The sequence below is a fragment of the Rana temporaria genome, chromosome 4 (genome assembly GCF_905171775.1).
Source record: "Rana temporaria chromosome 4, aRanTem1.1, whole genome shotgun sequence".
In the NCBI taxonomy this organism is placed as follows: Eukaryota; Metazoa; Chordata; class Amphibia; order Anura; family Ranidae; genus Rana; species Rana temporaria.
The window spans coordinates 231,247,369-231,263,457 of NC_053492.1; the positions used below are offsets into that span (position 1 = coordinate 231,247,369).

At 39.8% G+C, this 16,089-nt stretch overlaps 1 protein-coding gene across 8 annotated transcripts in view; it reads left to right on the top strand.

The window, feature by feature from the left end:
* The window catches only part of MYO6 (myosin VI), a 344,822-nt gene that overhangs the window by 217,931 nt on the left and 110,802 nt on the right, over positions 1-16,089 (top strand). For all 8 annotated transcript variants that reach the window (XM_040349981.1, XM_040349983.1, XM_040349984.1 and 5 more), the window contains 4 exons: positions 3,317-3,408; positions 11,238-11,310; positions 11,658-11,785; positions 15,771-15,866. In XM_040349981.1, coding sequence (XP_040205915.1) covers positions 3,317-3,408; positions 11,238-11,310; positions 11,658-11,785; positions 15,771-15,866 — 389 coding nt within the window. The remainder of the gene's footprint in view (positions 1-3,316; positions 3,409-11,237; positions 11,311-11,657; positions 11,786-15,770; positions 15,867-16,089) is intronic.

Consider the following 16,089-nt stretch of genomic DNA (forward strand, 5'->3'; position numbering starts at 1 on the left):
TCAAAGGAAAGGAGACTTGATCCTCTCTTGGGCAAAATTCACATCTGAACCCTGTCCTCCATCCATATCCCTGGAGTGGAAAACTGTCAGGCAGACTTTCTCAGTCATCAGTGTCTGGTTTGAGGGGAGTGGGCTTTCCATCCAGAGGTATTTTAAGCCCTTTGGCAAAGGTGGGGAGCACCAGATGAGGATTTTTTGGCATTCAGATTCAACAACCAACTGGACAGGTGTGTGGCCTGTCCATGGAACCCTCGGGCATTTGCAGTGAATGCTCTGTGCTCTGGTGGCACAGTGGGATCAGTTCAGTCTGATCTAGGACTTTGCACCCCTTTCAATTCTCCCTTGCCTACTTGGCAGAATCGAGATAGAGGGCATTCTGGTCATTCTTGCAGTCAGTTGGCCCAGAAAAATGTGGTACTCGGACATACTTGGGTTCCTGGCAGACCCTTCTGTGTTGTCCACACCTCTACTCCTAAAGGGCCAGTGTTCCATCCTTCTTCGTGGTCACTGGCTTTAACATCATGGCTGTTAAAACCACGGTCCTGAGGGACAGGAGCCTTTTGGATTCAGTCATCCTTACCCTCCTAAAAACTAGGACCTCAACTTCTTCTAAGTACAAGTATACTTCACACATGGAGTAACTACTTTGCTTGGTGCAAGTCAAGGAACTTTCATCCTAGAAAGTACTCTGTGGGTGATTTCATCTTTTTCCTCCAGTCTTGTTTGAGTCAGTATCTGGCTTTGAGTACCATCAAAGAACCTTGGCTGGTCTGTTTTGGAAACCTTTGGCCTCTCACTCTCTAGATAAGGCTTTTGTTCAGGGCGTGACGCATATTTTTTTCCCATGTGCACTCCCTTTTGTACCCTTGGGAATTCAGGCTAGTTCTCTTAGCAATGCAGAAGCTAGCCTTTTGAACTTTGGGGTATTCTCTTGTCTGACTATACTTTGTAAGGTGGTATTTCTTGTTGCTATCACCTCTGTGCATTGAGTCACTCAGCTGCCTCATCCTATAAGAAGCCTTTCTTAGTGTTGCACAAGGATAATGTTGTCTTGAGGCCTAAGGCCTCCGTCCCAAAAGTGGTCTCTGCTTTATACCTTAACCAGTACATTGTCCTTCACTCTTTATTAGTGGCTACAAAACTCAGGAATTCCTAAGCAATTTCTGGACCAGGTACATGCTGTGAGAATTTACCTCCATTACTGCATCCTTTAGGCAGTTGAATTCCTTTATGCTGTTAGATTCCCTGTTTTTTTTCTCCCTCCGTGTTCCCCCAGAGGTATCCCTGCCCTCTTGCTCCACCATTGCTGGGTGGAGCAGACAACCTATCATTAGTAATTATAATCTGACAGATAAGGTTACTCCCTTCCTTGTTTCGGCACACTCAACCAGATATGTGATTCATTGCCTTTTCAGCATTAGGCAACTGTGTTTCAGATTTTGCAAGGCTTACACCTGGGCTTCTGTCTGCATGTAAAAGTTCTGCCAGGTGGATGCTCAGGCTTCCTCTGATGCCAGTTTCGAGTGTAAGGTCCGGCAAACTTAAGTCTGTCAAGCTTTCTTAAGCAGTTTATATTTTTGTGGATCTGTTGTCAGTGTTTGCTGTATTACCCACCCCTCAGTTGCACTGCTTTTGGATATCCCAGTCATAATAATTAGAAACCTTTTGTCCTGCACTGGATAAAAAGGGAAATAGGATATTGGGCTTATCAGTAAAATCTGTTTCCTGGAGTCAGTTCAAGACATTGATCCCTCCCTTTTCTCTGATTGCCTGATTTTTTTGCTACAAAATTTACACTGGCTGGGAGTGGGAAGGGTTTTATAGGGGGGTATCCCTGCAGCCTTCCTTTTTTGCCAATGTCCAATCACCTAAAAGTAGCTGCATTTGAACCATGTCGTAATGATCAAAGGGCCTGTGTCCTGTACTACACTTCAGGTAACTTGCTAACTCAGAATTTCTATTTCTGCTGATATTACAATATGTGACATTTCAAGCATCCCGAATAACATTTTGTTTGTGTTATTGATATTATGTTATAATATGTGTTTAGTTCGTAATACATTAAAGGGGCAGTAGTTTTTGCTTCCTGCATAGTAAGGTTGACCTCATCAAATCACAAGTAAATGAGAACCCCGACTTGTTTTGTTTGCCAAAACGATTGTCCTTTTGGTCTGCTGATGAGTAGATTGGCACTGCCATGTCACAGTATGTGCCTTGCATTAACCACCATTCACCATAGAAATGAATGCAGTTAAGCTGACAGCTGCTGTTAAAGTCAGCCTAGTGGGCTTAAAAATCTCAGATCCCCTAACTCGTTTATATGTAATTGTATAAACATTAACAGTAATTAATCAATAAGTAAATAAATAATTGTTCATGATAAATAACCATTCAAAGTTTACTGCATCTGTGTACCAATGTAGGAAGTTATGTTCTAAAGCAGATGCTATGAAAAGTGTATAGATCAATACTTAACAATTTAGACAGACACGCACCAGGTTGTCTTATTACACAAGGTCTATAGCCTGCTGCACACATCACTGTCAAATACACTAAATATGTATCCTCTGCAGATATTCAGCCAGTTCTGACAGCTAACTAGAGAGAGCCAAAGAAAAGACACAACTATATAGTGTGTTATTTCCAGATGCATTTTGCAATCGAACAAATGCTGTGCTACACTATTTATATGTTACATATTATTAAATAACTCTTGGTAAATGGTAAAGTGCATGGAAAATCCCACAATACTTGTTGGTCTTGCTAGAAATCTAGTGAGCTTTTGGCTTATGCACATGGGAGTAAAAAAAACGCTGCTTTAACCGGCATCCAGCATATTTTTTGGATATGCCTAAAAACACAGTTCGGTGTTGGCCTATGTGAGCAATTTACAAGCCGTAGTTCCCACTCCAGCAACATCAACGACATGCTGATTGCTTAGAGAAGAAAAAAAAAAAGCTTAGGTCTTCTTTTAGCTTGGTTCCATTTCTTTCAGCAGAGGTCCCTTTCCTTGTATCTGTGATGTGATATTGGAAGTGCTATTAGGATCTAAAGAAACCCACACAATGTGGTTGGTACATCACAGCCAAAAGGAAGAGGAGAAATTGTGTTGCTGTTCAAAGTAACTACAGTACGGGAGACACCTTGAGAACACCAAACACTTCCTTAGAGTAATTTTCCATGCCAATGCTTCTACGTACTGTATGTACTAATGATGCAACAGCAACCAGTATGTCACACTTAACGCCTTTTGAAACAGTTTTACTAAATGAAGAGGGAATGGAATGAATTTCGATGTTCTGATCTTTCATTTCAGAATACTTCGAACACAACAGTTTTGAACAGTTTTGCATCAACTACTGTAATGAGAAGCTGCAGCAGTTCTTCAATGAAAGGATCCTCAAAGAGGTAAGTAGATATGGCTAAAATGATAACTGTCCTACACGAAACATCAAACCACATGGTTCTTGTACATAAACTTGTGAGATGTGTCACTCCTCTGTCACATTGGTTGATTACTGAACTTTATATTAGAGTTTATCAGTCTGTCATGGTGCAAATGATGTTAGTACATATAACTCAATATATCAGAAAAAGATGTATAAACTGTGAAGTAAATCCTTTAGTAGGTATCTCACCATGCTCACTAAAGATAAACTGCCACAGAGGAGTGACACAAACTGTGTGAGTCATCTCTCACAAATACTATACTTTAAGGGTTTGTGTACACCAAAGCTGTTTTGAAAAATTAATGCATTTCAGTGAGTTTATTTTACAGCACTTCGATGCTTTCATGTGCATTTTCACCAGAGTACAGCATTCTGCATTTTTTCACACTAAACCTACTTAAACACATGTGAATGCATGGCATGTATAATAAAACATTTCTAAAAATAAGGCTTTGCAAATGTAAACGTGCATGCAAAACTGCACACTGAACACAGGGATTGCAGTTTATTGCTTTTTAGAGGGTGACTGGAAGTTGATAGGTCATCGCTTCACCCTCTGTTTTGCCTGTGAAAAGGCCAAAAACTTCTGGGCAGTCGTGTTCACTTGAAGAAGGCTAGTCAGGTGGCGGTTCTACCTGCCAAACATTTATTTTTGTAGAGCCCTGAGCAGCTATATGTTCTTCTTTAGGTGGGTGGTAGAGCCATGGCTCAGTAACCTGCTTTTACTGTCTCCTGGCCACTTGTGTGTACAAGCCCTGAATGTTTAGAAAAATTGTGGATTGAGTTACTACTTCACCCCCACTACATTTATTGATTGCACAATGGAAGCTGTTGTGAAGGAATACATTTTAAGGTGTTCAATAGATAATTTAATCTTTCTCAGGGCTTCGTGCCCTCCACTATTGTGTTTGTAATACTGTATAACGTGCTTGCCAGCAATGCATTATATTGGGGGATCTTCACTGTGAGAACTGCCCATAACCACACAGTGAGGTTCGTTTACTAAAACTGCTGAGGGCAAAATCTGGTGCAGCTCTGCATGGTAGCCAATTAACTTCAGTTTTTTCCATTAAGGACAAAAAAAAACAACAACCTGGAAGCTGATCGTTTTTTTTTTATTCTAGGCTTACCTATAGGTAGAAGTCCGAAAACTGGGTTTACAACCACTTTAAAATATAATACTTGACAAATGCATACAAAATAGGATGTTCTGAAAAAAAAGTAATTCCGTAAAATGCAGTGAGAAATGGATACATTTATTTTAGAATTTGTATTCCATAATACTTAAAGATGATTTTCATCTAAAGCGACTAGATCCCTATTAATATTCAGCTGAATTTTCAATGTTCTAGAAGTTCGAGTAAGACCGTGCTGACATGGAACCTCAAAGCTGTTGCAGGCTGACGCATCTTGTCATGCTAATCTGTCCCTTCAATTTTTTATTTTTTTTCCCAAGAAAGTCACTTGAGCCATGAGATACCCTGGGATGAGACTTTTGTCATGTGCGATTCTCTATTCTAACCTCCCTTGTCATCTTTTACCTTGTCAGTCTGCTCACAGCTGACATTTGCCAGTGAGGTTTTGATACTGACAAATACAGTTTTTTTTTTTAACAGATGCAACAAATGAGCGTCTGCCTAAAATCACTTGAATGCATTCAGTTAGACAGTGCTGATGGAGATGAATACTGGTTCCTGGGATGTGATATGAAGTTCACGCCAAAGCTAAATTAATCACTTTTGACTTTTCCCTTGTGATTTCATGTCGGCTGTTTCATTTACTGAGATATAAATTAACTATGGATGTAGTTATCTCTTGTATATTTCAGTCACTCACTCATTTCAGCTATGTTTAATCAACCTGATCAAGAAGTTTCCTTTGCTTATATTGGTTAGTGAAGCTTGGCAAAACATTGTATTGAGAGTAATGGCAGAATATCCAACTACGATTCAATTGATATTCAAGACTACTATTTTAAAAATCATTTGATTAATTTATGTATTTTTTTTTTTTTAAGTGAAAAGTATTTTAAGTATCGCTAGTATACCTGAAGCTTTTTTTTAATGGCTTCCTGTGATTCACAGCAGCACTAGAGGGAGGGTCTCTACTTTGCCCCAATTAGAGCTCCTCTGCTTCATATACTTAAATCTGGTACACACTATAATTTTTTTTTGCTTTCAACGCAGCAGGCTTGTGTTGGTACTGTAATCTCCCCTACTGTGCTATTGTGTTCTGACAGAGAGACAGCCCCCCCACCAGAATGCACTGGGCATTACTGGCACCCATGGCGACTCATGTTTTGTGGTCGCCTAATTGTTTCTTCTGATTTTCTATTTAAAGTAAAAATCTGTAACGCTGGCTGAGACGGACCCGAAATTACTGTTTGCGCCTGAGTCTGTCCGTCTCGGCCAGCAAGACGTCACTTCCGGGAGAGGAGAACCGTGCGGAAGTAACGTTCCGTCGCCGCCATTATGGTACTCTCGTCCGCAGTAAGGCTGCAGTTAGAAGTCAGCAAGTGGAGTTAACCGGAAGTGACGCCGCCGCCATCTTGGTACCCTCGTCTGCAGCAAGGCTACAGTTAGAAGTCAGCAAACGGACATCTTTTTACACCCACCGAAGTCTTGCAGTTTACACGTAGTATATAAGCTCAGTTTACTGGTAAAAATACAAGACTTTGGTGGGTGTAAAAAGATGTCCGCTTGCCGACTTCTAACTGTAGCCTTTATTCGGACGAGGGTACCCAGATGGCGGCGGCGTCACTTCCGGTTAATATAATAGATGGGTTGCTGATGCTGACGGAACACCTGAGGTAACCTGAGGTAGTTTGGCAAGCCAGGCACTAAATACCGGTCATTAAGGCATTTTTGTACCGTTTGTCACAACAGTGTAATTAATACATCGATTTTGATTAAATAAGTCTGACATGACTGTGAAAAATATAATTGTGGTACAATACATATCATTTAAATATAAATGTCCCAGTTGGTTCCTCAAAAGTGGTTATTCCGTGTCAGTGCTAGATACATGTTTGGGTGCTATACACTTTGAATATCTAGCACTGACACGGAATAACCACTTTTGAGGAACCAACTGGGACGTTCATATATAAATGATATGTCTTGTTCCATATTAATTATTTTCTTGCATAGCCACGTCATGTTGGACTTAAAGCGGAGTTCCGCCATTTTTTTTTTTTTTTAAGTCCAACATGACGTGGCTATGCAAGAAAATAATTAATATGGAACAAGACATATCATTTATATATGAACGTCCCAGTTGGTTCCTCAAAAGTGGTTATTCCGTGTCAGTGCTAGATACATGCTTGGGTGCTATACACTTTGTAAATAATTTTACTGTTGGGAGTCCCCACAACTTGGGAAATTTCATCAAGGGGTCACGGCACTAGAAAGGTTGAGAACCACTGTCCTAGATAAATCCTAATTAATCATTTAGTTCTCCAACAATTGGAACTCATGCCAGTTTCCCTGCACTACTGTGTTTATGGGCTTATGGATATCCTATGCCTAATCTTCATGCAAAGTACACTTTGAAAAATTGCTGGTCTGTAAAACATCAGTGCAAAAATGCAAAAGCTTATTGCTTATAGCTTTGAAGGTGAATGCCTCTTTGGTGCACCCCTGAACAACTTCTCAAAGATGTCACTGGAGGCAAGATTATTTTTTTCCCAGCAAAGGAAGACTAAGCCTCAACCTAGGAAACCTTCTGCCTCAGAACACTAAGCAGAGTTCCTTTAATTTTTTCCAGTCCTCTGAGTCCAGGTGTCTTTCATTGCAAGCCTTGGACTCCTCTTCCAAGCCCACGCGCAAGTCCTCTTCTCCACAAGGGCACGTCCTTCCCTTCTTAAGGCAGTGAAAGAAGGCTATGCGGACTTCTGGACCAAAAGCATATTGGATTTCTGAATTACAACCTAGAATTGGCATATAAAGATTTTGCCTTTCACATCAACTAACATTGGTAAATTACAAACCCATTCCTTGCATCTGTAAGATGTCAGCAGTGGAAGTGCAGAACTCTAGTCCTGCTTTAAAGCTTGTGTTGGCTCTGAGTTCTTTGTAATAATATTCATTGGCCTTTATATTAAACTATTTTTTTTTAACTTTTGAATTGTGTTCAGACATGGCTATTGAAAAGTGATTGGACATTACACATTGCCTTGGAGCTGACTGCAGACACAAATGCAGTTAAAGAGAAATCACTTATTCTCTAGAAACTGAACAATGTGTTTTGTGTCCATTCTGCTCAGGGCCAGGGATAAAGCTTTGAATTAATGAAATGCCAATATATAACAGCTACATTTTAGGAGCTCATATCTAGAGATGATCTTATTTCAAATCTCACATCTGTATTACATTTTTATAAATTTACTGTTACACAATTAAAAAATGGAGAAGCAGACATTCCTTTAGTGAGGCATATGACAAATCACATATGTTTTGTGTATGTAAGGATCAGTTTTATGAGGTTTAAAATCAATATTTGTATTAAATCCTCCTTGTTAATTTTCCTTTTCCCAATAGTTCCTTGTGTACAATAGGTAATTACCTTTTTGTGGTGAATATTTCTGACATATTTTTCTGTCCTATAAACTGATCTGGACAGATAAATTAAGTTCTGGGAGGCATGCATATGTCAATAGGAGCTTCCACTGTAAAACGATTATAGGCATGGTGATGTCAAAGCTGTTTCTCATTACAAAAAAGTGAAAAAATTCTGGGACATGTTTTGCAGGGGAAGATTAAGGTTACATTTGGGTATTAGTTGGGCATTATCCTTTAATAGTAACCTGCTCACAAATGCCACCCACATATTAACTTATTAACCATGGCTTAGTGGTTAAAACATTGTTCCCTTCCATTAATTTAATAGAGAAGTATGGCCAAAGCTTTTTTGGCCTTACTTCTCTTCTGAAACACAGGAGTGAACTTCGCTTTGCTCTCCTGTGACCCCAAATCGGATAATAGCAGGCCTGCTTTCATTTGACATCACAGAGCTGCTAACGGCTCTGGAAGGATCCCTATTATATTGTCTGGATCCACCCACCTGCCGAAATGACAGCTAGCTTTCATCGTGTGGCTGAGAGCCGACACCAGAATGCTCACCCTTTCTCCTTCCCAGCACTCCAATAAACACTGGAGGAGGAGAGCAGTGACTGACAGAGAACTGAGTGATCAGCATTCATGTGATCACTCGGTTCTCTGTCTAAGTCCATTTATACCTGGCTGCCCATAGAGCAGACTCTGTGTCCTCTCTGCATTAACTGAGTGTAGACAGACCTGCCAGCCACCTGATCAGCAGGGGATCTGTGAGTGTATGCCTTGCCTTTGGAACAATTTCTGTCTCATGTGAAAGGGCCCTAAAGGATCAGAGCTTGATTTACAACTGTGTATGCTCGATCATATTATTTTAATCCACCAAATTTCTTTGTGACCTCAGACATGTGATTCTTAAAAATAACTAGAGTTTTAGAAGAAGGATGATCCAATTACCCCCCCCCCCCCTCAATTTTTTTTCTGATATCCAGCAGATAGCACCTCTTTTTGTAATTCCTATAGCTTTTTGTGATATTATGGTGACCCACATGTCAAATGATCCCCATAGACATCTAGCAGGGTGTCTACTCATTGAGGCACACACTTCAAGCAACCGTGGGGACATGAGTGTGAGCTGGTTGTACAGATGTATAATAACATATCAAAACTATTCAGATCCTGGCTTTCTGTGTCTTGGTAAATTTAGAGGAAATCTTTACAATGTGTAAATAAATAGCTTGTTTTTTCCTTACATTTGTTCGCCCAAAATCCATCTAATCCATTGAAATTTCCTTATAATCAAGGTCAATTAATTTTGAGCTTATATTGGCACTTATTATTTTTTATTAAATTCATATGCTATAGGACATTTAGTAAGTTGTCGCTTTGCCCAACAGGGCGATTTTTTTGTATTAAAGATTATTAAAAAAGCATTAACGATTCTCAGCTGCGAGTATGAATTTCATTTGAACAAGGATAAATAGGGCTTTATCTTATCCTTTATTATTAGTATTTTATCACAACCTTATCCATCCACAGATTAGTTAAATCTTCAGTTGATTTTTTTTTTTTTTTGTTCTGTTCAACTACAACTCTGCTAGTTGGAATGAGCAATACTCCATTCACTTTATACTCATGTCCATGGTAGTGATAGATCCTAAAAATGTATGGAACATTCTTATCTTAGAAATGTATATCTAGTTTCAGAAAATGGCACACCAACATTATTTTAGTTTAGAGGTCCAGCTATATTCTTGAGATAAACATGCAATTTTGTTTCCTGTAGTCCGATCCTTGGAAGAAATCTCATTGGCTGCTATTGGACTGCATTTTGCACTTTGTTGCTTTATTTAGAACTGTTATAAGAGAGTTTATGTTCGGTGTATGGTTTTATTTACACTAATATAGTAATAGAAAAGGGGGAAAACCTTGTTTAAATTAGATTTTCTTTGTCTTCTTACATGATCAGAGGTTATTACAGAGAAGCTTATGTTTTACTCTTGTATACAAAAAGCTTGGAGGGTAACTGCAAACCGCAGCGAGGAGGCAACTGTCCTGGACCCACGAGGGACCCACCAATGAATGTTTCTTTTCCTTACTTACTAACTGGACAGAATAACACTGCATTTTTGATTTGCTTTCAAACTTTTTTTATTATGTTGTCTGAAAGCAAAGTTCAGAGGCCAATAGTAATGCAGAGTTCAGGGAACAGTAGTAATGCAGAGTTCAGGGGTCAGGAGTAAGTAACTCAGAGTTCAGGGGTCAGGAGAAGGTAATGAAGAGTTCATAGGGCAGTATTGTGTAATGCAGAGTTCAGGGGTCAGGAGTATGTAGTGCAGAGTTCAGAGGTTAGTATATAATGCATAGTGCACGAGTTAGTAGTAATGCAGAGGTCAGAAGTATGCAACACAGAGTAAAGGGGTCAGTTTTAGGTAATGCAGAGTTCCACGGCACAAATCCCCCCCCCCTTTCTTATTTTAATCGGACCTCGGATGCAGTGGCGGCTGAGATCTCCCCTCTGCTTTTTTTCCCAGGCCTCGCTTACATTAGTTTCACAGCACCCTGAGCTCTCCTTGTTTTTACCACCAGGTGGTGTGCCAACCATGTCATATCCAACTTTAATAGGCATGAAGAGTTTCTAATGAAAGCTAATCTTAATTTACACTGACCACTCTTTCTTTCACAATGGTGCCCATTAGAGTGAGAGGTCCCCTCTTGGTGCAAGAGGAGCCTAGGACTTACTTTGGTTCTTCATTTGTTGCTCGGATCTGAGGTCTGAGAAGAGGCAGACTGGTTGGGAGTTGGTGACTGGCATGGCAGGGTCCTGCCCTATCTCTCACATGGCCACAAATAATGTGGTTGCTGACCCCTATCTTACCAGTAGGCTATAAATAATGGGGTTTCATTGTTTTAATGGACTTAGTGCCCCAATGCCTATGTTCTCCTCTAGTTCAGGATAATAATTTTTATATTTAAAACACGAGGCGTGTTTAATGAAGTAAGTTTGCTTTTGTTACCTTGTCTTTTGATTTTTGGATGCATGACATTTTCCTTTGCCATGTTGTGACCCATATTATGGAACCTGTTTATCTTTTTACCCAAGATTGACAAATGTGTTTTTTTTTTTTTTTTTTTTAATAAATTCAATTGGACGAAAGTGTAAATCCTGGGTGAAAGTTGTGTAAATCATGTGTAAAAACATTTATAAATAGAACATTGTGTGTATTTATCTATTTAGGAACAGGAATTATACCAGCGCGAAGGCCTTGGTGTCAATGAAGTGCACTATGTGGATAACCAGGACTGTATAGGTTAGTGCAAGGGTTTTTCTCATTCTTACATTTATTTTTCTTTTTTGGGTGTCAGACTCTGTGAAGCATTATGGAAATAAGCATATACCCATTTAAAAAGTTTAGCACTCACTGTCTGTTATAGTTAAAATGCTGCCTTGGTTTTAATTTCGTCTTTGTGTTACTGAAACAGATGTGCAGTTCTGTTTTCAAAGACAATTATCTAGTGGAAGAATTGTTAGAACCGCAACAATGGTAGCTCAAACTGGATTGTTATGTTTTGTTTTCTCTAGCTTGCTGTGTTAGATGAAATATTTTCTGCAATATTTTTTTAAATTTGTTTCTATTTATTTTTTTGTCATCTCTAGATCTTATTGAATCTAAACCAGTTGGCATCCTTGATATCCTGGATGAGGAGAATAGGTTGCCCCAGTCTAGTGACCAACATTTTACAAGTGTTATTCACCAAAAGCACAAAGACCACTTTCGACTTACTGTAAGTCATCCATTTGCATTATTATGCATTGTATTATGTATTAATCACCTAATTTTCATTGCTTCTTCATTACTAGTAAGCATGTTTGTGTGTTAAACACTTCCGAACCGCCCGCCATCGTTTTACATTGGTACTTTGAAGAGGAATACCGTTGACAGCAGCTGGCTACCATTACCCCGGTATCCTCTTCAGCGAGTGGTCCGCTTCAAGATAAAAGCGGTCTCTGTGGCAGATTCGCCATGGTATCACTTTTATTGGCGGCGGGAGAGAGGCCACCCTGCTCCCACCACTCTCCGGTGCCCTTTGCCGGTTATCGGAACTGCCGGCGAAGGCTAACACGTCCTGTCCCTGGCTTGGCATGGAGACGAGTGTGATCCATTACCCCGGTGATCCATTACCCCGGTATCCTCTTCAGCGAGTGGTCCGCTTCAAGATAAAAGTGGTCTCTGTGGCAGATTCGCCATGGTATCACTTTTATTGGCGGCGGGAGAGAGGCCACTCTGCTCCCACAGCTCTCTGGTGCCCTTCGCCGCTTATCGGAACTGCCGGCGAAGGCTAACACGTCCTGTCCCTGGCTTGGCATGGAGACGAGTGTGATCTCCATATTATTGCAGAGCTGAAGCAACGTCAAAACGTCACTTCTGCCCATAGAGGGATTTTTTTATTTTATTATTATTTAATATATTAATGTATACAGAAGCGAACGCATACGTGAGTAGTGCCCGCATATGAAAACTGTGTTCAAATCACACATGTGAGGTATTGTCTGGATCATTAGAGCAAGAGCAATAATTCTAGCCATAGAACTCCTCTGTAACTTAAAACATGCAACCTGTAGAATTTTTTAAACGTTGCCTATGGAGATTTTTAAGGGTAAAAGTTTGTCGCCATTCCACGAGCGGGCGCAACTTTGAAGCGTGACCTGTTTGGTATCAATTTACTTGGCGTAACATCTTTCACAATATAAAAAAAGATTGGGCTCACTTTACGGTTGTCTTATTTTTTTTATTCAAAAAAGTGAATTTTTTCCCCAAAAAGTATGGTGTGACAAAAACGACCGCCATTTTATTGTCTAGGGTGTTAGAAAAAATATATAATGTTTGGGGGTCCTAAGTAATTTTCTAGAAAAAAAAACATGTTTTTAACTTGTAAACACCAAATCTCAGTAAGAGGCTCGGTTCTTAAGTGGTTAAATGTTAAGTCAGGTCAATAATTTGTAGTGTTTGAATCAGATATTGAGATTTAAAAATAAGTATAGATTTGAGATGGTTGTTTCAGCCATTTTAAACCCTCTCAAATCTATGGACCTTTCCTTCTTAAAATGTTACTGAGGGTTATTATTGTGGTCACTTTGCTTGGGGTTATTTTAGCCACTGTGACATCAATGATGGGGGATGTTGCAGTCACGGACACCAATGCAGTGGGTGTTGTTATTGTGTCTCTTGACACTAATGGTTAGAGTTACTGTCACTGACGCCAACAATGGGGGCTTATATTACTCGCACTTTCTTCAATGTGCATTGCACAAAAATACAACTGGATTAAAACTTCCTGGGCATTGAGGTGCATTACAGCACATCCATTTCAAATGGACTGCCCAACTTGATGCAATGCACTATGACACATGTAACACATGAAAACTAGCTGCTCTGGTGTGGCCTTGTGTTGGGGGTGGGGGGGGGGGGAACACAAAGCCCTTTATAATGTTCTTTATAATGTCAAAGCCCTTTATAATGTATAATAACATCAGGCTAGACAGTGTTTTCTGTTGTTTGTCCCACAGTTCAACCTACACGCTACTGCCACAACATGTGATTTTATTTAATCAATACATACAGTATATATATTTATTTCAAGTGTTTTTTTTTAAAGCATACATTTTTATTGAGTTATTTTAAAAAGGGATTAAAAAATAGGCTGCACATTTATATGCAAGAAATAACAGAAATTGTTACAGAACCAAGATCTTTCAGTATACAACAAACTTGGTATCAAATTTCTGCTTGATGCAGGTAAATGCCAGTTCCCTGTGTAATTTACATTTACATGTAACCAATGAGCTAAAGAGTAATCAATCATTGGAGCATCCAGAGTATTGAAATAATGCAGCACATTGCGTTCATTGTATTATAACATATACAGGTCTACCAAGAAACAGAAACTAACAAATCTGTTCAGATAAAATAAGAAGGCTATTACAGCCTCGGGGAATAAATTATCAGAATATTTTTAGATATGTTTTTATGTAATGTTTTTACATGCTTACAAGCAATATAGCTTTTGCTTTCAACTGGTTGCTTGTTTTCACACAGGAAAGGGTAGTAAACACAGGCTGTTAAACCATGCTTTTATTGCCCACCTAAAGCCTACCATACAGCCAGAAAGGATGTCCATATGTCGTGACGGCAATGCATTACGCTGTGCCAAATTTAACGCAGCATGTCAAATTAACTAGAGGCACTACCTGTCCAAATCGCCCATTTAAGTCAGTGGAACCACAGTGCAACTGCGAGCCAAACACTCGTGATGCAGTAGTCCCAGTAAAAATAGTCCCATTGGGAAAAAAGACAGCCATTTAGGAGGTTGCAGGATCCCCTTCTGAATGCCTGATATAGTTGCGGCTTAGTCACCTTTAGAAGAGGGATCCACTGTGAACTTAAAGAGAAGGTCCAGCCTGGGTGAAAAAAATTAAGTCAGTAGCTACAAATACTGCAGCTGCTGACTTTTAATATTGGGACACTTACCTGTCCAGGGAGCTCATGATGTCGACACCCCTAGCTGATCCGTCCATTGACTCCAGGTGTTGCCGCCGCCATTCCTGGTAGGGGAACCAAGCAGTGAAGCATTTTGGCTTCATTGCTGGTTCCCTACTGCGCTTTCTAATTGGCCTGGCGATGGGGGAAGAAGGAGGTGGGCGAATTTCCGGGAGATCAGGCCGTGACCCCTCTCCACGATGTAGGGAAGGGGACCTGTCAAAAATGGGTCCCTGTTCTCCCCACCCCCCTGAAAGATGCTAAATGTGACACCGCAGGGCGGGAGAAAGTGTATAAGTGGAAGTTCCACTGGTGGAGTTTCGCTTTAAACTATACCAAAAGGTGACCTGTGGCAGTAAACACACAGGTTTTGTTAAAAGGTAAACTAAAATAACTCTGTGTTTGGTCATTAGGATTAGTTCAACTTTTCTGGAAAACTTCCCAACCCTGCAGCCCTCTCACTGTAATTACCACCTCAGTGTGAAGATGCTGCCCAATCAGAATCCATCTAGTCTGTCCCTTAAAGCGCTGATGGAGAATAGCAGGGATTTCAAATCCCTGGGCCACTGGAGCAGCTGCGGTGGTGCTGACAGCTCGGCAACCCTGGAGATAAATACAGTGGGATTGGGAGGGTGGGGAGGATGTCCAGTGTTCACCTTTTACATTTTTTCTGTAAAGCTAAACTAACACTTTAGTTGCATAGTTTAATTTCTCAAGTTTATAATAGGATGCTTTATATATAGTTTTCTTCTACACCTGCCATGAGGCTTTTATAAAAATGTAAGTATATTCTGTGTTGTTCTTAAGCTTGGAAAGCAAGCATACAGAGCTGCCAAACATATGACATGATTTTATCCTTGATAAAGTATGATTGTATAACTGCAGCAAAGGATGCTGCTCTGTTACTAATGAAATCCTTTTAGAAGGTGCATTCTTCAAGCATATAAGAAGAGAGAAATGACACTGCACTCTGCTCTCTAGCTACTGACCATAAAGCTACATTAAGAACCCCAGTCCATAGCCTGATAAATAGGAAACAGTATTCTGTTTTGCCAGTGAGAAATACTAAGGATTATGCTGCCTTCCAGTTTACTTTTTTTTTTTTTTTTTTTATAAAAACTTGAAGCATTGAGACCTTGTCACATACAAATCTTGAGTGTATAGTAATAAAAAAGGGTTTGTGAATTATGGAATAAACAAGTGCATGAAAATTTCTTTTACTGGTATTGCAGATCCCCAGAAAATCCAAGCTCACTGTTCACCGAAATGTGCGAGACGATGAGGGTTTTATCATCCGGCATTTTGCAGGAGCCGTTTGCTATGAAACCGTAAGCTTTATTTATGTCTAATACTTGATGGCTACTATTGTGTGTGTCTGTCACTTCAAAAACATATGGCTTGGAGGGTTTTCATCAACAAACCAAGGATTTCATTTACATTCCTGTCAGTCTATGAAATGACAAACAATACAAAACGTACTCTGATATTCACTGGCTTAACATTCAAGGTCTACGTGGAATGATATATAAAATATTACATTTTGTATAGCAC